The 20,826-nt window shown below is 44.2% G+C and overlaps 1 protein-coding gene across 1 annotated transcript in view; it reads left to right on the top strand.

The window, feature by feature from the left end:
* The first annotated feature begins 4,428 nt into the window (after positions 1-4,428).
* The window catches only part of ANKDD1B (ankyrin repeat and death domain containing 1B), a 108,003-nt gene continuing 91,605 nt past the window's right edge, over positions 4,429-20,826 (top strand). Inside the window, exons 1-2 of the mRNA XM_069750174.1 lie at positions 4,429-4,794; positions 17,700-17,803. Coding sequence (XP_069606275.1) covers positions 4,632-4,794; positions 17,700-17,803 — 267 coding nt within the window. The 5' untranslated portion in view covers positions 4,429-4,631. The remainder of the gene's footprint in view (positions 4,795-17,699; positions 17,804-20,826) is intronic.

The raw sequence follows: 20,826 nt of genomic DNA, 5'->3' as shown, positions 1-20,826 counted from the left end.
TCCTTCTTGGCTAGCGACATCAGGTCAATTTGATGCGTTTTGTAATGCTGATGTTTCTCTTCTAGGAGTGCCTTTATTTCGTCATCATTTTCACCAAACCAATTTTAGTTAATGTGGTCTGAGATGCTCCAGGGCAGTGTTGTAAATAGCATTTCTAATAATCGTGCACTGTTCTTCAACACTGGTCTTGTCAAACCGTGCTGTGTCTGACAGTCTGCCGTCAAGGTCATTGGCAAATTCCCCTGTAACTCTTCTGCTTTGCAACTTGGAGAAATTCAGCCTCTTCGCAGTTTTCTGCCCTTGGGGGGTCTCCTCGATGGTAGAATGCCAAGCTTGCACTTAGACACAACAAGGTGGTCAGCCTAGCAGTCAGAACCAGACATGGCTCTTGTTACTCTAAAGCCATACCATCCCATTTCCTGGCAATGACGTAGTCAATGAGATGCCAGTGCCTCAAATATGGTTGCATCCACGATGTCTTCTTATGAGTGGGTAGACGATACAGGGTGTTGGTGATGAGAGGGGTCATGTGTGGCACACGTCTTGAGGAGCAAAAGGCCATTACCGTTAACAATGCTGTTTCTCCTAATGACTTCTTCCCAGTTTTAATAGTCTGTTCCCACTCTGGCATTACAGTCTCAGATTATAATGAGCTTGTCCGCCTGAGGAATTACTGAGTGTGTCAAGTTCATTATAGATCTTATCCTTAATGTCATTTGGATTGGTAATGGTGGGAGCATAGGCATTTATTAGCTTAGCACACTTCTTGTTTGTAAGTGGGAGCTGATGTGTTATCAGGCGGTCAGTGATGCCCTCCAAATGCTAGGCAAGTTTACGGACAAGGTGAGATTGATAACAAATCCCATGCCTGCTTCTCGTTGTTCAATGCTGCTTCGACCACTCCAGAAAAGCGCGTACCCATCACTACACTTTGTGAATTGGCCCTTATCTGCTAAGCAAGCTTCGCTAAGAGCTGCTATGTCCATGTTGTAGCGAGCTGGCTTCATAGCAATTAGTGCCATTCTTCTCTCTGGTCTGTGTGCCTTGATATTGTCTAGCAGAGTTCTCACATTCCACGTGTCAAGGTTGAACACCATAATTTTCTTCTTTGTGGGTTGACTGCTATGAGGGATACCCGCCAGCTGCAGTAGGCTGACCAGGTCAAGGTGAAACAGACTACATTTGAGGCATCTTTTCTAGCCCCTTCCTTTACGTACGTGAGCAGAGTGATCCTAAAAAGGGTGTCATGTGTCTGGGTTCGAACCCTTGAGTGTGCTTTGTAGTCAGCTTCTCCATCCGCTGAGCCACAGTAGTTAAACCCTTTTTCCAGGTGTTTATTATCAGTTATACCGGCTTTAGTCTTTTTTAGGTTAACAGTGTTTTCATTTATTAATTTGTCTGCCCAATCACCTTTTGGGTGCGGCTATATGTACTTTCTCAATGCTAGTATTTCCTGCTGGTGATAATCTCAGTTGGATGTCCAGCAATACTGCCATTGTTTATGCCAGTCAGTGAAAGACCAGCTAGGGTTTATCTCTCTGCTGATTATGCTTTTTACCTGCGCCTATCTTCTGTTTCTTGTTTAGGAAATAGGTGGCATACTATCTAGTAATATGTAACTTATCTTTTTATTTTATATTTCGTGGTTTGTTTTAACTCACTCTGGGATCTCTTTCTATCTCAGCACTCCTTCCCTTCTGAAGGTAAACCACACTCTGCCCTGCCCTCCGAAGGAACGTGAAGCACTCAACAGCCTATTAGGATTCCATAGGTTCGAGCTGCCCTTGTTTAGTATATTGCTAGAGCTGTTCCAGCACACATACGTTTCACTAGGGACTGCGGCGTCAGAAGCTCTAGTTAGGCCCCACGATCAGTATTTGGTCAGTATTTTTCCTTAGTAACTGTAATCAAAACCAGGAGTTGGTCAAAAATACAGAAGTGGTGACGTGTTTCTGTCATACTTTTCCTCTGATTGTTCCTCATCTGGTTTTAGCTTACAAATGCTGACGAAAATTACTGACCAAACACTGATAGTGGGGCCATAACCTAAATAGAAAAACCTGCTGACAAATTCCCTTTAAAGAGGATCTGCCACCAGAAACCAGTGGCCTATTTTTTCTCTTTTATTATTCCCCTTATTCATTTTGTTTGGGTTTTCTAAATCTGCAATATGGTTCCTGAGATATGTACTTTTTTATTTAGTGCTAACAATTACGGTCTTTACCGAGACACTCAATTTTGAATGCCTTTTCACAAAACCAAAAATTACTATTGCAAGAAAATGAGGCCAATTAACTCTCCATGAAATTATTGAACCTACATGATAAACAAGTAACTGATTTGCAAATGATGGAAACATCATTTTCAATTTATCTCGATTTATTGGTCCACAATCGCAAATCAAACTGTTAGCAGTGGATATTGATGATTTGTATGCCCAAGTGCATTCAGAGTGGTAGAATATTCCTCAGACAACCATTAATAACCTCAATGATAGCAACCAAGATGTGTAAGTGTATGGTTTTCTGCATGTGGCACTCATACTCAATACCCAATATGTCGAGATGTTTTTAAAAATTTTGATTCCATTTTTTCATCATGTTCATGTCAGTAACATGTCTACCCAACCTGTGATTTCCATAACTCCACGACTTTTCATTCTTGGTGTTCAATGTTGAGGAATGTGTACTGTATATTTCTACATTGCTCAAAAGAATAACAGGGAACACTTAAACAACAGAATATAACTACAAGTAAATCAAACTTCTGTGAAATCAAACTGTCCACTTAGGAAGTAACACTGTTTGACAATCAATTTCGCTTGCTGTTATGCAAATGGAATAGACATTAGATGGAAATTATTGGCAATTATGAAGACACTCAATAAAAGGAGTGGTTCTGCAGGTGGGGACCACAGACCACATTTCAGTACCAATGCTTTCTGGCTGATGTTTTGGTCACTTTTGAATGTTGGTTGTGCTTTCACACTCGTGGTAGCATGAGACGGACTCTACAAACCACACAAGTGGCTCAGGTAGTGCAGCTCATCCAGGATGGCACATCATTGCGAGCTGTGGCAAGAAGGCTTGATGTGTCTGTCAGCACAGTGTCCAAAGGCTGGAGGCGCTACCAGGAGACAGGCCAGTAAACCAGGAGATGTGAAGGGGGCCATAGAAGGGCAACAACCCAGCAGCAGGACCGCTACCTCAGCCTTTGTGCAAGGAGGAGCACTGCCAGAGCCCTGCAAAATGACCTCCAGCAGACCACAAATATGCATGTGTCTGCACAAACGGTTAGAAACTGACTCCATGAGGATTGGAGGGGGGTTGTGCTCCCAGCCCAACACCGTGCAGAATGCTTGGCATTTGCCACAGAACACCAGGATTGGCAAATTTGCCACTGGCACCCTGTACTCTTCACAAATTAAAGCAGGTTCACACTGGGCACATGTGACAGATGTGACCGAGTCTGGAGACGCCGTGGAGAGCGATCTGCTGCCTGCAACATCCTTCACCATGACCGGTTTGGCAGTGGGTCAGTAATGGTATGGGGTGGTATTTCTTTGGAGGGCTGCACAGCCCTCCATGTGCTCGCCAGAGGTAGCCTGACTTCCATTAGGTACCAAGATGAGATCCTCAGACCCCTTGGGTGACCATATGCTGGTGCAGTTGGCCCTGGGTTCCTCCTAATGCAGGACAATGCCAGACTTCATATGGCTGGAGTGTGTCAGCAGTTCCTGCAAGATGAAGGCATTGAAGCTATGGACTGGCCTACCCGTTCCCAAGACCTGAATCCGATTGAACACATCTGGGACATCATGTCTCACACCATCCACCAACGCCACTTTGCACCACAGACCGTCCAGGAGTAGTCCAGGTCTGGGAGGAGATCCCTCAGGAGACCATTCACCGCCTCATCAGGAGCATGCCCAGGCATTGTACGGAGGTCATACAGGCATATGGAAGCCACACACACTACTGAGCATCATTTCCTTGTCTTGAGGCATTTCCGCTGAAGTTGGACCAGCCTGTAATTTGATTTTCCACTTTAATTTTGAGCATCATTCCAAATCCAAACTTCCGTGGGATATTAATTTTGATTTACATTGATCATTTTTGTGTTTTATTGTTCTCAACCCATTCCACTATGTAATAAATAAAGATTTGCAACTGAAATATTTCATTCAGTGATATCTAGGATGTGGGATTTTAGTTTTCCCTTTATTTTTTTGAGCAGTGTATTTTCCTACTGTCTAATTTCTTTACACCATGTAAAGCTTTCTTTATATAACTATTTTGTTGTACATGTGCTTTTCTTCTAGTTCACTTCTTACCTTGATAATGCTTTGTTTGAAGAGAATTTTATAACTTTCTAGGTCATGAGTGCCTTCAGGTATGAGTCACCCGGGGCTGGTTGTACTACACCTGAGGGGACTCCCATCACTGACAGAGACAGAGGAAAGACCTGATCTACCGCCCAGCCCAAGTCTCTCACTTACTGTTCAAAAAGTAGAAACACAGCAGAGCGCATGGAGTTACTGCATGGAGGGAATCCCTAGTAGAAATCTACTGAAGACTTTGTGAAAGTTGTATACAAGTATTATAGTGAAAAAGGGAACATACGGCACAGACATGAGGGAGGACGAAGAGGAGAACAAGAAAGACGATAAGAAAGCAAAGCTGGTTGCACTGGGAAGAAATGGAGCGCAGAAGATGATTGGTACTGTCAATGGACTGGTTCAGACTGTACGGAATAAAAATACCCCTCAGAGCCCAACTGAGGATCATCAGATATGTAAGTCATGGCAAATAATTATTGTGAATCTTACAATGTAAGTGTTTAGCAGATGTTTCATGTTAGGTCCATATGTCTTCAACATGTGCCAATGTACCAGAAAGTTCCACCAATGTTAATAAATACAGATGTAATGAAGGGACTGTCCAGCATTTACATTTATTATTTCTTAGGCTCAGAGACTGATAAAATAAAAAACTGAGTTATTACTCGTCCCCTGGACAAGCGACGTCTTTCCACTGCTGCTCCATTCCTTGTTATTGAGCTGCAGCAGTAATGTCACATCAATAGTGCTCGTTATCGCTGCCGTCAATCTTTGGACTCAGCAGGTCTGTTGACAGCACGAGCTGCTGATCCTAGTGATTGGCGATTGACTGCAGCATTGTTGACGTGACATCACCACTGCAATCGATCACTTGGATTCAGTTTTGAGTGTATGGAGTAAGAAAGGTTAAAACAGAACAACCCCTTTAAGATAGTTGCACATATGTGGGTACTGTACATCCTATAATATAATAATAATTTTATTTTATATAGCGCCAACATATTCCGCAGCACTTTACAAATAAGAGAGGACATATATGGACAATAAATTCAATACAATGTAAGACAGATTAAACAGTTACATTAGGATTGGGGTCCCGGACTCCCTGCTCGTAAGCTTACAATCTACAAGGAAATAGAAGGAGACACAATAGGTGAAAAGTACAGGTTATTTCAGATCCAGCAATTGTGATAAATAAGGCTTTTCATATAAAGCGGCATGATCCCGTCATCAGCCAGTGTGTTTAAGGGCAATTATCAGGTGCATGAATGGTGTGGAGGCAGGTGAATAGGAGGGATCAGATTCTGAATAATGTTTAGAAGGAGGGAACAGGGGAGAGTTAGGTTAGTGAGTTGAGGTGATAGGCTTGTTTAAAGAGATGTGTTTTTTAAGCACACTTAAAAACGGGGGGGCTAGGTAACAGTCGGATCTGTTGTGAATTCTGTGGCCAAGCTCCCTCCTGTGGTCGTGAGTGGTACTGCGGCTGGTTCTGTCTATAAGCTTCCTTTGGTGGATGAGAGTGGTACTGCGGCTTCTGAGTTTCCTTCCTCAGGTGATGAGGTTAAGTCGTTAGGTGCTGCTCTATTTAACTCCACCTGGTGCTTTGATCCTGGCCTCCAGTGAATGTTCTAGTATTGGTCTTGCTTCCTCCTGGATCGTTCCTGTGGCCTCTCTATCCTGCATAAGCTAAGTTCTGCTTGTGTTATTTTTGTTTGCTATATTTTCTGTCCAGCTTGCTATATTGGTTTTTCTTGCTTGCTGGAAGCTCTGAGACGCAGAGGGAGCACCTCCGTACCGTTAGTCGGTGCGGAGGGTCTTTTTGCCCCTCTGCGTGGTTGTTTGTAGGTTTTTGTGTTGACCGCAAAGCTATCTTTCCTATCCTCGGTCTATTCAGTAAGTCGGGCCTCACTTTGCTAAATCTATTTCATCTCTGTGTTTGTATTTCATCTTAACTCACAGTCATTATATGTGGGGGGCTGCCTTTTCCTTTGGGGAATTTCTCTGAGGCAAGGTAGGCTTATTTTTCTATCTTCAGGGCTAGTTAGTTTCTCAGGCTGTGCCGAGTTGCATAGGGAGCGTTAGTCGCAATCCACGGCTACCTCTAGTGTGGTGTGTTAGGATTAGGGATTGCGGTCAGCAGAGTTTCCACGTCTCAGAGCTCGTCCTATGTTTTTGGTAAATGTCAGGTCACCTTGTGTGCTCTGAACTTCAAGGTCCATTGTGGTTCTGAATTACCTGTTCATAACAGTACTGGAGGCCCAAAGTACTAATTCTTTTCAATAGAGGGAAAAGAGAAGTTCTGAGACCATTTTTTTTTCTTTGCACTGTGTTCTGTCTTTCTTTTCCCCTATACATCAGGGTGGTTCAGAACACAGGTGTGGACATGGATATTCAGGGTCTGTCCTCTTTGATGGATAATCTCACTATAAGAGTACAGAACATTCAAGATTTAGTGGTTCAGAATCCTATGTTAGAACCTAAAATTCCTATTCCTGAGTTATTTTCTGGAGATAGATCTAAGTTTTTGAATTTTAAAAATAATTGTAAACTGTTTCTGGCTTTGAAACCCCGCTCCTCTGGTGACCCAGTTCAACAAGTTAAAATCATTATTTCTTTATTACGTGGCAACCCTCAAGACTGGGCATTTTCCCTTGCGCCAGGAGATCCTGCATTATGTAATATTGATGCGTTTTTTCTGGCGCTCGGATTGCTGTACGACTAACCTAATTCAGTGGATCAGGCAGAGAAAAATTTGCTGGCTCTGTGTCAGGGTCAGGATGAGATAGAGATTTATTGTCAGAAGTTTAGAAAGTGGTCCGTGCTCACTCAATGGAATGAATGTGCGCTGGCAGCTATTTTCAGAAAGGGTCTCTCTGAAGCCCTTAAGGATGTCATGGTGGGATTTCATATGCCTGCTGGCCTGAATGAGTCTATGTCTTTGGCCATTCAGATCGGTCGACGCTTGTGCGAGCGTAAATCTGTGCACCATTTGGCGGTATTATCTGAGCATAAACCTGAGGCTATGCAGTGCGATAGGACTTTGACCAGAGCTGAAAGGCAAGAACACAGACGTCAGAATGGGCTGTTTTTCCACTGTGGTGATTCCACTCATGCTATCTCTGATTGTCCTAAGCGCACTAAGCGGTTCGCTAGGTCTGCCACCATTGGTACGGTACAGTCGAAATTTCTTTTGTCTGTTACTTTGATCTGCTCTTTGTCTTCCTATTCTGTCATGGCATTTGTGGATTCAGGCGCTGCCCTGAATTTGATGCACTTGGAGTTTGCTAGGCGCTGTGGGTTTGTCTTGGAGCCCTTGCAGTGTCCTATTCCATTGAGAGGAATTGATGCTACACCTTTGGCCAAGAATAAGCCTCAGTATTGGACCCAGCTGACCAAGTGCATGGCTCCTGCGCACCAGGAGGATATTCGCTTTCTGGTGTTGCATAATCTGCATGATGTGGTCGTGTTGGGGTTGCCATGGCTACAAGTCCATAACCCAGTATTAGATTGGAAATCAATGTCTGTGTCCAGCTGGGGTTGTCAGGGGGTACATGGTGATGTTCCATTTCTGTCTATCTCATCATCCACCCCTTCTGAGGTCCCAGAGTTCTTGTCTGATTACCGGGATGTATTCGATGAGCCCAAGTCCAATGTCCTACCTCCGCATAGGGATTGTGATTGTGCTATCGATTTGATTCCTGGTAGTAAGTTTCCTAAGGGTCGACTGTTTAATTTATCTGTACCTGAGCACGCCGCTATGCGGAGTTACGTGAAGGAGTCTTTGGAGAAGGGTCATATTCGCCGGTCATCGTCGCCATTGGGAGCGGGTTTCTTTTTTGTGGCCAAGAAGGATGGTTCGCTGAGACCTTGTATTGATTACCGCCTTCTAAATAAAATTACGGTCAAATTTAAGTACCCCTTGCCGCTGCTGTCTGATTTGTTTGCTCGGATTAAGGGGGCTAGTTGGTTCACCAAGATAGATCTTCGTGGTGCGTATAATCTTGTGCGTATCAAACGGGGCGATGAATGGAAAACAGCATTTAATACGCCCGAAGGCCATTTTGAGTACCTGGTTATGCCATTCGGACTTTCTAATGCTCCATCAGTGTTTCAGTCCTTTATGCATGACATCTTCCGAGAGTACCTGGATAAATTCCTGATTGTATACTTGGATGATATTTTGGTCTTCTCGGATGATTGGGAGTCTCATGTGAAGCAGGTCAGAATGGTGTTCCAGGTCCTGCGTGCTAATTCTTTGTTTGTGAAGGGGTCAAAGTGTCTCTTTGGTGTTCAGAAGATTTCATTTTTGGGGTTCATTTTTTCTCCTTCTACTATCGAGATGGACCCTGTTAAAGTTCAGGCCATTTATGATTGGACTCAGCCAACATCTCTGAAGAGTCTGCAGAATTTCCTGGGCTTTGCTAATTTTTATCGTCGCTTCATCGCTAATTTTTCTAGCATTGCTAAACCGTTGACTGATTTAACCAAGAAGGGTGCTGATGTGGTCAATTGGTCTTCTGCTGCTGTGGAAGCTTTTCAGGAGTTGAAGCGTCGTTTTTCTTCTGCCCCTGTGTTGTGCCAACCAGATGTTTCGCTTCCGTTCCAGGTCGAGGTTGATGCTTCTGAAATTGGAGCAGGGGCTGTTTTGTCGCAGAGAAGTTCTGATTGCTCGGTGATAAAACCATGCGCCTTCTTTTCCAGGAAATTTTCGCCTGCTGAGCGAAATTATGATGTTGGCAATCGAGAGTTGCTAGCCATGAAGTGGGCATTCGAGGAGTGGCGTCATTGGCTTGAAGGAGCTAAGCATCGCGTGGTGGTCTTGACTGATCATAAGAACTTGACTTATCTCGAGTCTGCCAAACGGTTGAATCCTAGACAGGCTCGTTGGTCGCTGTTTTTCTCCCGTTTTGACTTTGTGGTTTCGTACCTTCCGGGCTCTAAAAATGTGAAGGCGGATGCCCTGTCTAGGAGTTTTGTGCCCGATTCTCCGGGTTTGTCTGAGCCGGCGGGTATTCTCAAAGAGGGGGTAATTTTGTCTGCCATCTCCCCTGATTTGCGGCGGGTGCTGCAAAAATTTCAGGCTAATAGACCTGACCGTTGCCCAGCGGAGAAACTGTTTGTCCCTGATAGGTGGACAAATAAAGTTATCTCTGAGGTTCATTGTTCGGTGTTGGCTGGTCATCCTGGAATCTTTGGTACCAGAGATTTGGTGGCTAGATCCTTTTGGTGGCCGTCTCTGTCGCGGGATGTGCGTTCTTTTGTGCAGTCCTGTGGGATTTGTGCTCGGGCTAAGCCCTGCTGTTCTCGTGCCAGTGGGTTGCTTTTGCCCTTGCCGGTCCCGAAGAGGCCTTGGACGCATATCTCTATGGATTTTATTTCGGATCTCCCCGTCTCTCAAAAAATGTCGGTCATTTGGGTGGTTTGTGATCGCTTCTCTAAGATGGTCCATTTGGTGCCCTTGTCTAAATTGCCTTCCTCCTCTGATTTGGTGCCATTGTTTTTTCAGCATGTGGTTCGTTTACATGGCATTCCAGAGAACATCGTTTCTGACAGAGGTTCCCAGTTTGTTTCGATGTTTTGGCGAGCCTTTTGTGCTAGGATGGGCATTGATTTGTCTTTTTCCTCGGCTTTCCATCCTCAGACAAATGGCCAGACTGAACGAACCAATCAGACCTTGGAAACATATCTGAGATGTTTTGTTTCTGCTGATCAGGATGATTGGGTGTCCTTTTTGCCTTTGGCTGAGTTCGCCCTTAATAATCGGGCCAGCTCGGCTACTTTGGTTTCGCCATTTTTCTGCAATTCTGGGTTCCACCCTCGTTTCTCTTCAGGGCAGGTTGAGTCTTCGGACTGTCCTGGTGTGGATACTGTGGTGGATAGGTTGCAGCAGATTTGGACTCATGTAGTGGACAATCTGACTTTGTCCCAGGAGAAGGCTCAACGTTTCGCTAACCGCAGGCGCTGTGTGGGTCCCCGACTTCGTGTTGGGGATTTGGTTTGGTTGTCGTCTCGTTATATTCCTATGAAGGTTTCCTCTCCTAAATTTAAGCCTCGTTTCATTGGTCCATATAGGATTTCTGAGGTTCTTAATCCTGTGTCTTTTCGTTTGACTCTTCCGGCTTCTTTTTCCATCCATAACGTGTTCCATAGGTCATTGTTGCGGAGATACGTGGCACCTGTGGTTCCATCTATTGATCCTCCTGCTCCGGTTTTGGTTGAAGGGGAATTGGAGTATATTGTGGAGAAGATTTTGGATTCTCGTGTTTCGAGACGGAAACTCCAGTATCTGGTTAAGTGGAAAGGTTATGGTCAGGAAGATAATTCCTGGGTCTTTGCCTCTGATGTCCATGCTGCCGATCTGGTTCGTGCCTTTCATGTGGCTCATCCTGGTCGGCCTGGGGGCTCTGGTGAGGGTTCGGTGACCCCTCCTCAAGGGGGGGGTACTGTTGTGAATTCTGTGGCCAAGCTCCCTCCTGTGGTCGTGAGTGGTACTGCGGCTGGTTCTGTCTATAAGCTGCCTTTGGTGGATGAGAGTGGTACTGCGGCTTCTGAGTTTCCTTCCTCAGGTGACGAGGTTAAGTCGTTAGGTGCTGCTCTATTTAACTCCACCTGGTGCTTTGATCCTGGCCTCCAGTGAATGTTCTAGTATTGGTCTTGCTTCCTCCTGGATCGTTCCTGTGGCCTCTCTATCCTGCATAAGCTAAGTTCTGCTTGTGTTATTTTTGTTTGCTATATTTTCTGTCCAGCTTGCTATATTGGTTTTTCTTGCTTGCTGGAAGCTCTGAGACGCAGAGGGAGCACCTCCGTACCGTTAGTCGATGCGGAGGGTCTTTTTGCCCCTCTGCGTGGTTGTTTGTAGGTTTTTGTGTTGACCGCAAAGCTATCTTTCCTATCCTCGGTCTATTCAGTAAGTCGGGCCTCACTTTGCTAAATCTATTTCATCTCTGTGTTTGTATTTCATCTTAACTCACAGTCATTATATGTGGGGGGCTGCCTTTTCCTTTGGGGAATTTCTCTGAGGCAAGGTAGGCTTATTTTTCTATCTTCAGGGCTAGTTAGTTTCTCAGGCTGTGCCGAGTTGCATAGGGAGCGTTAGGCGCAATCCACGGCTACCTCTAGTGTGGTGTGTTAGGATTAGGGATTGCGGTCAGCAGAGTTTCCACGTCTCAGAGCTCGTACTATGTTTTTGCTAAATGTCAGGTCACCTTGTGTGCTCTGAACTTCAAGGTCCATTGTGGTTCTGAATTACCTGTTCATAACACGGATCATGTGGGGTAGTGCATTCCAGAGAACTGGTGCAGCATGAGAGAAGTCTTGGAGACAGAGCTGTGAGGTTCGAATTATGGAGGATGTTAGTCTTAGGTCAGTTTCAGAACGGAAAGAACATGTAGGACGATAGACAGAGATGAGAGATATATACTTTTTGAATACACTTCAGTACCATGTAGCGCCATGGGAAAACTAAATCAATATAACATGTACCATCCTCAGACTCAGGACTCATCCTGCATGACTTCTTACTTCTTCTGTACAGAGCCATACAGCCTCCATACTGCTTTGCCTCCGGGCACTGCTTTGCTTCTGAGCACTGCTTTGCTTCTGAGCACTGCTTTGCTTCTGAGCATTGCTTTGCTGCCGAGCACTGCTTTGCCTCCGGGCACTGCTTTGCTTCTGAGCACTGCTTTGCCTCCGGGCACTGCATTACCTTTGTGCATGGCTTTCCAGGTTAAGTCAGGTAATGGGGGATATTTATGAAACTAAATGAACCAGAATTGTGATATAATTTTTGCCTAAAACTGCTTTTCATGATCATTTTTGACATTTTTTGTGTCTTGTCTGACACGAAGAAACAAAGTATATCAGAAAAGGGGTGTGATCTCAAAATGTATCACAAAATGTACAAATATTTTGGTAAAAGTTTTTGGTACAAATTACGCCTGCCAATAGGTGATTAAACTTAGCCCAGACAGTCTTAAAATTAGGTAAGATTTATCAAACACTACTTTCGTAATTTTATCCCTGTCTAGGAATTAGAGGGAATTGATGTAAATCTGTCGCTCTGTGGACTAAGATGTAGGAGAGAACACCTCCGTACAATATATACAGTGGGTACGGAAAGTATTCAGACCCCTTTAAATTTTTCACTCTTTGTTTCATTGCAGCCATTTGTTAAATTTGAAAAAGTTCATTTTCTTTCACATTAATGTACACACTGCATCCCATCTTGACTGAAAAAAAACCCAGAAATGTAGAATTTTTTGCAAATTTTATGAAAAAGAAAAACTGAAATATCACATGGTCATAAGTATTCCGACCCTTTGCTCAGACACTCATATTTAAGTCACATGCTATTTATTTCCTTGTGATCCTCCTTGAGATGGTTCTACTCCTTCATTGGAGTCCAGCTGTGTTTAATTAAACTGATAGGACTTGATTTGGAAAGACAAACACCGGTCTATATAAGTCATCACAGCTCACAGTGCATGTCAGACCAAATGAGAATCATGAGGTCAAAGGAACTGGCCAAGGAGCTCAGAGACAGAATAGTGGCAAGGCACAGATCTGGCCAAGGTTACAACAGAATTTCTGCAGTACTCAAGGTTCCTAAGAGCACAGTGGCCTCCATAATGCTTAAATGGAAGAAGTTTGGGACCACCAGCAGTCTTCCTAGACCTGGCCATGCAGCCAAACTGAGCAATTGTGGGAGAAGATCCTTGGTGAGAGAGGTAAAGAAGAACCCCAAGATCACTGTGGCTGAGCTCCAGAGATGCAGTAGGGAAATGGGAGAATGTTCCACAAAGTCAACTATCTCTGTAGCCCTCCTCCAGTTGGGCCTTTATGGCAGAATGGCCCGATGAAAGCCTCTCCTCAGTGCAAGACATATGAAAACCCGCATAGAGTTTGCTAAAAAATACGTGAAGGACTCCCAGAATGTGAGAAATAAGATTCTCTGGTTTGATGAGATGAAGATAGACCTTTTTGGTGATAATTCTAAGCGGTATGTGTGGAGAAAGCCAGGCACTGCTCATCACCTGCCCAATATAATCCCAACAGTGAAACATGGTGGTGGCAGCATCATGCTATGGGGGTGCTTTTTAGTTGCAGGGACAGGACGACTGGTTGTCATGAAGGAAACATGAATGAAAACCTCTTCCAGAGTGCTCTGGACCTCAGACTTGGCCGAAGGTTCACCTTCCAACAAGACAATGATCCTAAGCACACAGCTAAAATAACAAAGGAGTGGCTTCAGAACAACTCTGTGACCATTCTTGACTGGCCCAGCCAGAGCCCTGACCTAAACCCAATAGAGGATCTCTGGAGAGACCTGAAAATGACTGTCCACCAACGTTCACCATCCAACCTGAGGGAACTGGAGAGGATCTGCAAGGAAGAATGGCAGAGGATCCCCAAAACTTGTTGCATCATTCCCAAGAAGACTCATGGCTGTTCTAGCTCAAAAGGGTGCATCTACTCAAAACTGAGCAAAGGGTCTGAATACTTATCACCATGTGATATTTCAGTTTTTCTTTTTTAATAAATTTGCAAAAATAACTATGTTTCTTTTTTTTCAGTCAAGATGAGGTGCAGAGTGTACATTAATGAGAAGAAAATGAACTTTTTTGAATTTACCAAATGGCTGCAATGAAACAAAGAGGGAAAAACGTAAAGGGGTCTGAATACTTTCCGTATCCACTGTAGAGAGTTTTATAGAACATGGCACAATTTTCTATCATAACAAAACACTTGTTTGTCTCCATATGAGATTGTGTGGCGTACAGAGGTTCAGCAGAAGCCTTATGCACCCCTATGGCAGTGCCGTTACTGCTCTGTATAAAATGAAGCTGGAATATAGCGGGTGCATGAACCCATATTTTGCTACAACAATAATCAGTGCATAGTGAATTTGCAGGATGTTTCTGATGTGTGAAATGCTTCTTATTTCTTCCCTATTGGCAGGATCATCAGATTCAACATTGCCAAGAAAAATATTTAAGGACAGAGGAAAACAATATAAATGTTTATGTTCTTTCTCTATATTGACAATGTATTTAGACCATAATTCACACCACATGACGGATATTGAATCCTTGTCTGGTTAAGATCTAACGAAGTTAAAGTAAAATGAGAAGTAAACAAAACCAAAGCATAAACAGTGCGACAAAAAGCGAAATGCCATTGCCCAAATGTCACTACAAATACATGGTGTTCATTTAGTTGAGGGAACAGCTAATTGTGTTGGCAAGTGGGTATAAATAAAGCTGACGGGGTTAAGTTGGGAACTGACAACTGACAATTGCTTGGTGCTTAGGCTACTTTCACACTTCCGTCTTTTGTCCTCTGTCGCAATCCGTCGTTATGGGCAAAAACCGGATCCTGCAAATGTGCTTACAGGATGTGTTTTTTGCCCATACACTTTTATTAGCGACGGATCGCGACGGATGGGCACACGTCGGGTTTTGGCGGACGCGACGCACAAAAAAAACGTTCAATGTAACTTTTTTTGTGCGACGTGTCCACCATTTTCGACCGCGCATGCGCTTCTGAAACTTCCGCCCCCTCCTCCCCGGACTGCAGAATGGGCAGCGGATGCATTGAAAAACTGCATCCGCTGCCCACGTCTTGCAGTTATTTCACAACGTCCGTTGGTACGTCGCCCCGACGCATTGCAACGGGACCGTACTGACGGAAGTGTGAAACTAGCCTAAGGCCTCTTTCACACATCCGTCTTTCAGCTCCCGTCACAATCCGTCGATTTTTGAGAATGCAAGATCCTGCATTTTCTCATAGATTTGTATTAGCGACGGATTGTGATGGATGGCCATCCGTTTCATCTGTCGTGCACTGGATCCTGCATAAAAAAAGGTCCGTCGGGCGGAGAAAACGTTCAGAGGAATGTTTTTTCTGCATGTCGGAAAATCGGTCAGCGACGCATCCTGCGCTGCCCGTCACTGGCTGCAATGGAAGCCTATGGGCGCCGGATGCATCACTGACTGTGAAAAGCAGGAATTCAGCTACGGGTCCCATCTTTTCAAACTGAGCATGCGTGGAAGAATTTCCCATCAGGGAAATTCTCTCTCGCTCGCTCTCTTTCTCTTTTCACTATTGATGCTGCCTATGCACCATCAATAGTAACAAGATATAATGTTAAAAATAATTAAAAAAAAATAAAAAAATCGCAATATTCTCACCTACTGGCGTTCCCGCGCAGCCTCACCGATGCTCCCGGCACCTAGCGTTCCTAGTTATACATTGCAAAATCTTGCGAGAAGAAAAAAATGCAGCGCTTTCCAGTGCCAGCAAAGCGAATGAGATTTTTGACAGCTCGTGCACACGCTGCTTATTTTTTACTTGCAGGTTTGAACCATCAAAGTGTTTTTCCAAATTTACAGCTTGAAAATTCTTTCATCATTTTTTTTGCGTTGCTATTCATCCATTCAAATGAATGGGCCAAAAATGCAGACAAAAAAGGGGATTAAATGCGCACAACCCTTATTGTTTAGAAATATACAATGTAGTGGTCGATTCGTCCAGCAGATTCTGCCAAATTTCTGGCTTAAAACTGGTACATCACAAAATTTTTGTTCATTTTCAAGCTGCGCAAAACTTTTCGTCGTTTTACTTCCGTCCCGTCCAGGACCAGCAACTTTTTAATAAGTGGGCGAAGATGTGGACGGCACGGGACATAGCCAAGCATACCCAACAAACTCATCATACTTTACACCACAATGGTGGCATAAATAACAGAAATGTACAATAGCCCTCCTGGCTTACATTTCTGGCAATAAAAAGTATATTAAAAACACAATTTTACTGAATCAGAGCCATTGTGTAAAGTAGCATACACTTTTAATTAATTTTGATTTTTACTATGTTATTACCATATTAGGATTTCAGCCCCTTCACCAATATTGGACTCTAATTCCAGCAATGTATCGCTTACTGGGCCGCTTGCTGTCATTTTGATAACATCTGTTTTATCTAGGAGGTGTAACTTAAAGCTTCTGTGCTCCTTGGCAGGATCCTCCATTGTGTCCTTTACAATGCTAGTGTCTTCCTACGTGTCAGAGGGCTTTGGGCCCCTCAAGCGCTAAGGCGACTGCTACCTCTGCTATGCTTTTCGATATATCTTTATATTATTGCTGTTTTATATGAAAGACGATATGTAAAAGGTAGAACATTAGTGTCCACTGTCCACTGAAACCATAAGGCTGTGTGCCCACGATGAATATTTGGTGAGTTTTTGATGTTGCAGATTTTCTGCATCTCTTAAGTAAATTAGGTTACTTGTGCTTTTCATTATGTTTTATTACGTGTGGTTTTTATTGCGTTGCAGTTTTGACTATTTGGTGTGTCATTTTCTTTTTAAATAAAGCTGCTTTATTTTTGATACTTCCTGGTATTTGTCTTTGAGAAATCTTTATTGATACAGTCACGTGCAGATTACATATGGTTTTGGTGTGTATCCGCAGCGGCTACGCACTAATAAAGTTTTGACTTGCATCAGGGCCGGACTTGCCATCTGGCAATTCTGGCAACTGGCAGAAGGGCCTGTCTGGTTATGGGCCGCCTTGTCTTCTACATTGTTAGCAGAATCGGTGTTCTCAAGACACCAATACTGTTAAGGGTTGTGAAGGAGCACAAATTTGCTGACTCCATCCCTTACCCCACCAGGCCATGGGTATCATTAGAAATATTGGTCTTGTAAGAAATCTTGCTTTCCTCCATCCAGGGTAATATTAGTAATATATCCACATTTGGTGCTTGGGGACGGGGACAACATGGGCCTGTGCGATTTCAAATGCCAGGACTGAATTTCAGCCCCAGTCCGTACCTGACTTACATATACTGAGGTAAAAAAGTTACTAATACTGGATGTGTGAACGTGGCCTTAATCACGCCGAGCCTGCATGTTTCCTGGCAGATGTTATTCAGCCATCATGTGCCTTTAACAGGCGCTGGAGGATCTAAGCTAAGCTCCACCCGCGGCTGTTAATCTGTTAAATGCCCATCAATCTCTGACAGCGACATCATTCAATGCTCCCTCCCAGTGAGCCCATGATGTGATAGCGAGGGGTCGATGGGCTGCCATGACAATCGAGGGTCTCCTGAAAACTTCCATGCTTGTCATGACGATCCTCCTGTGAAAGCCAGTCTGTAAATTGCATTTTTTTTCTTACCAAAAATAAGCAAGGTTTTAAACCTAGTCCAACAACTTTTTTTTTTTCATTTTCCAGTTTTTCTTAGTTTTTTTATCTTTCTTTTTTGCAGGCTGATAATATTTGATAGTCTTCCTAATTTTCCTGCACTTGGCGAGCCTGCTGACATTACTTCCATTTATCCTAATATTATGTTTTTCCAGTGCTAAAAAATGAGATGGAGTTTCATCAAGCAGCAAAGAGAAATGATGTGGAGACGATGACCTTACTCAAAGAAAAGAAAGTGAACATCAATTCTAGAAATGTGGTAAGATGAAGTGTTATAGTGCTGGGCAGGCAATGGAGGGATGGATCATAAAAGTCAACATTACTTTTTGGTCCAGGAATATCTTCAAATGACTTTTCTTAGAAGGCCATGCAAAATATTATCTTACTTAGAGGACAACTATGAGCACAGGAATAAGCACCTCACAGGCGTTCAGGACCTAAACACTAAGCTGTGTTCACACATAGCGTAAATAGTGCAGTTTTTTCTGCTTCTTTTTATTAGTATGTTTTTTAAAGATAAACAAAGTAAAATAGGCAATAACTATTGTGTGATTATTAAAATTTTCCTGTTTTTTTTAATGCTTTATTCCTTTAATTTAATATGTTTTTGGTACAAATTTGAGGAAGCATTTTTTCCTAAGCACTACTGGGTCGCCCGCCTGGGCCGTGGGGTACTCAGTACCGGGTCCTGTACTTAAAGGGGATGTCACGGTGGCTGCGACTCGGTCCGTGGCTCTGGGTGCCCAATTAAAGGGAATGTCTTTAAAGGGGTTTTGAGAATAAAGTTTGTTCGTGACACCACCTGTGGTATTTGGTCAGTAGGGACCGACGCTGCTTAAAGGTGTCGTCTGGGGTGATGGTATGGCAGCTAGATGATATAACTTCCCACAGGTGAAGTAAGTCCCCAGGGCTCCTGTGTGTAGTTGGAGATGGTGAATGGTGCAGTAAAGAATATGGGTCCGGCCGGATTGGAAGCAAGTTGGGAGTTCCCTTCACCAGGTGGAGATAAAAGCCTTCTTCTAAGTGCGGTGGTATTGTAGTCCCTTACTGCCTATGGATTCTGGCAAGGTCCTCACAGTTCATCTCTGTCCTCCATTAAGGTTAGGAAACCCGTATGACAGGTGACTCGAGCCTTTTTACAGGGTGTCTATCACGACCCGAGCTCTATGTGCCACTGTGTCTCCTGGATGTTAGGGCGGACAGGTTACTTGTAATAATCCAGCTGTCCTGCCGGTTTCTGCTGTAAGTCTTAGCGTCCCTCACAACCTCGGTCTTCCGGCTACCGGTATCTGCGCTATGCCAGGGAGGTAGCCCAGTTGCATCATGTTCTCCCCAGATGTCACTCGCCCATGCTTCGCTCTCATGTAGGTTCACTCCAAGCCTGTTTGTCTTTCTAAGTCTCTCTATCCAGGGGCTGCAGCACCTCTGGCTGAACGACCCCTCACACCCTCACACATTTTCCTGTCTCAGACTGCTCTAGTCTGCTGTCCGGCACTATCTGACTCACTTTCCCTCAAAACCACAATATATATATAGGGGAGCCACCCATAAGCAGGATCAGAGCTCCTCTTGTGACCTGGAGTGTGAACATGTTGCATGTTTGTGTTTACCTGGTGAAAGATATCCTTCTTTGCCCCAAGCGTGAAATCACTCTCCTCGTGAGGAAAGCAATGCCACTGTGACAACCAGGGCCCTGGGGCGTCACACCACCAACATTGGGCAATGTCAGAGTGCGTGGATGCAAACTCCAAAATACTAATACTAACTCTAAGGCCAGCTTCCACGTCCTGATATTTCCAGTACCGGAAAAACAGATACCGGAGATATCCGTGTCCATGTGTCCGTGTGTGTACTACGTGCGGCACATGTGTGATGGTCAGTGATGTTGCGCTCTCAGCATCTCATTCACCAATGGATTTCAGCCGGGACGGTCACATCTTGGCACCATCCAGGTTGAAAACTATTTAGCCCCCAGACATGGATTACAGCGTGAGACACAATGACAGACAGGTATGGTATATTGTTGTTTTTTTTAATTTTACTTTTATTACAGGAGATCGAGGGCTTCGCAGGAATTAGGCATTGCAGCATGTATGGTTTAATTTAGAATATTAAAGGAGTCTGTGTAATTTTTTCAAATAAAGGATTTTAATCTGGCTGTGTCTTTATTTAACATATAACTATAGGATTAGCAATGGAGAGGTGCCTTATAGACACCTCTCCATTACTAACCCATGGGCTTGATGTCACCTGACATTACAGAGGTGACATTAAGCCCACAAATATGAACCCCACTTGCCACCGCTACAGGGCAAGTGGGAAGAGCCGGGCAAAGCGCTAGAAAAGGCTCATCTAATAGAGGCGCCTTTTCTGGGCAGCTGCGGTCTGCTGTTTTTAGGCTGGGGGGCCTATATCAATGGCCCCTTACCGGCCTGAGAATACCAGCCCCCAGCTGTGAGCTTTAGCAAGGCTGGTTGTCAATAATGGGGGGACCCAACACTGTTTTTTAAAATGATTTATTTAAATAATTTAAAAAAAACAGCGTGGGGACCCCTCTATTCTTGGAACCAACCTTGCTGAAGCTGACAGCTGAGGCTGTAGCCCCCAGCTGTGAGTTTTGTCTGGTTGGTTCAAGAAAATAGGGGGGAACCCACGTCGGGTTTTTCATTCATTTATTTAGTTAGATCGCAGGTGGCGGCTGAGGAATACCCGATAATCCACTCCTGCTGTCACTGTTATTAGCGGCAGCAGGTGTCGGAAGATGGGGTTAAGAGTCACAAAAGCCCCCACCTGCTGTCACCGTTCGGACTTTAAGATAACTCTCATTCTCCTCTGCTCACGCCGATCGCCGGCAGAGCAGGGGAGAATGATGAGAGCCAACTTCATCCCTGGCAGCCGTCCGTGTGTGGTACGTGTTTACATGAACCCATTGACTTGAATGTGCCCGTGTGGTCCGTGCAGCTGCACAAAAATGGACATGTCTACGTGTGGGTCACTCAAACACACGGTCCGTGAAAAAGCACAGATGTGTGTACAGACGCATTCATTTGAATACTGGACTGGAGACACTGACATGTGAAAGAGGCCTAACCCAGCTGTTTTATTCATATATTTTAAGGAGGAATAACTGAGGAACGTAACAATATAGACGTCTAGGAAACATGCTGCAGTAATTGTTATATTATCAGATATTGACTGGTGACTGATCCTGTCTGACCCTAAACAATGAAGGCTCTTGTCACATATACTTTTTGCATCCTGTTGATAGATGCCTCTTTAGGG

The sequence above is a fragment of the Ranitomeya imitator genome, chromosome 1 (genome assembly GCF_032444005.1).
Source record: "Ranitomeya imitator isolate aRanImi1 chromosome 1, aRanImi1.pri, whole genome shotgun sequence".
Lineage (NCBI taxonomy): Eukaryota > Metazoa > Chordata > Amphibia > Anura > Dendrobatidae > Ranitomeya > Ranitomeya imitator.
Note: the sequence above shows the minus strand (reverse complement) of the source record. Positions and strands in the feature narration are given on the sequence as shown.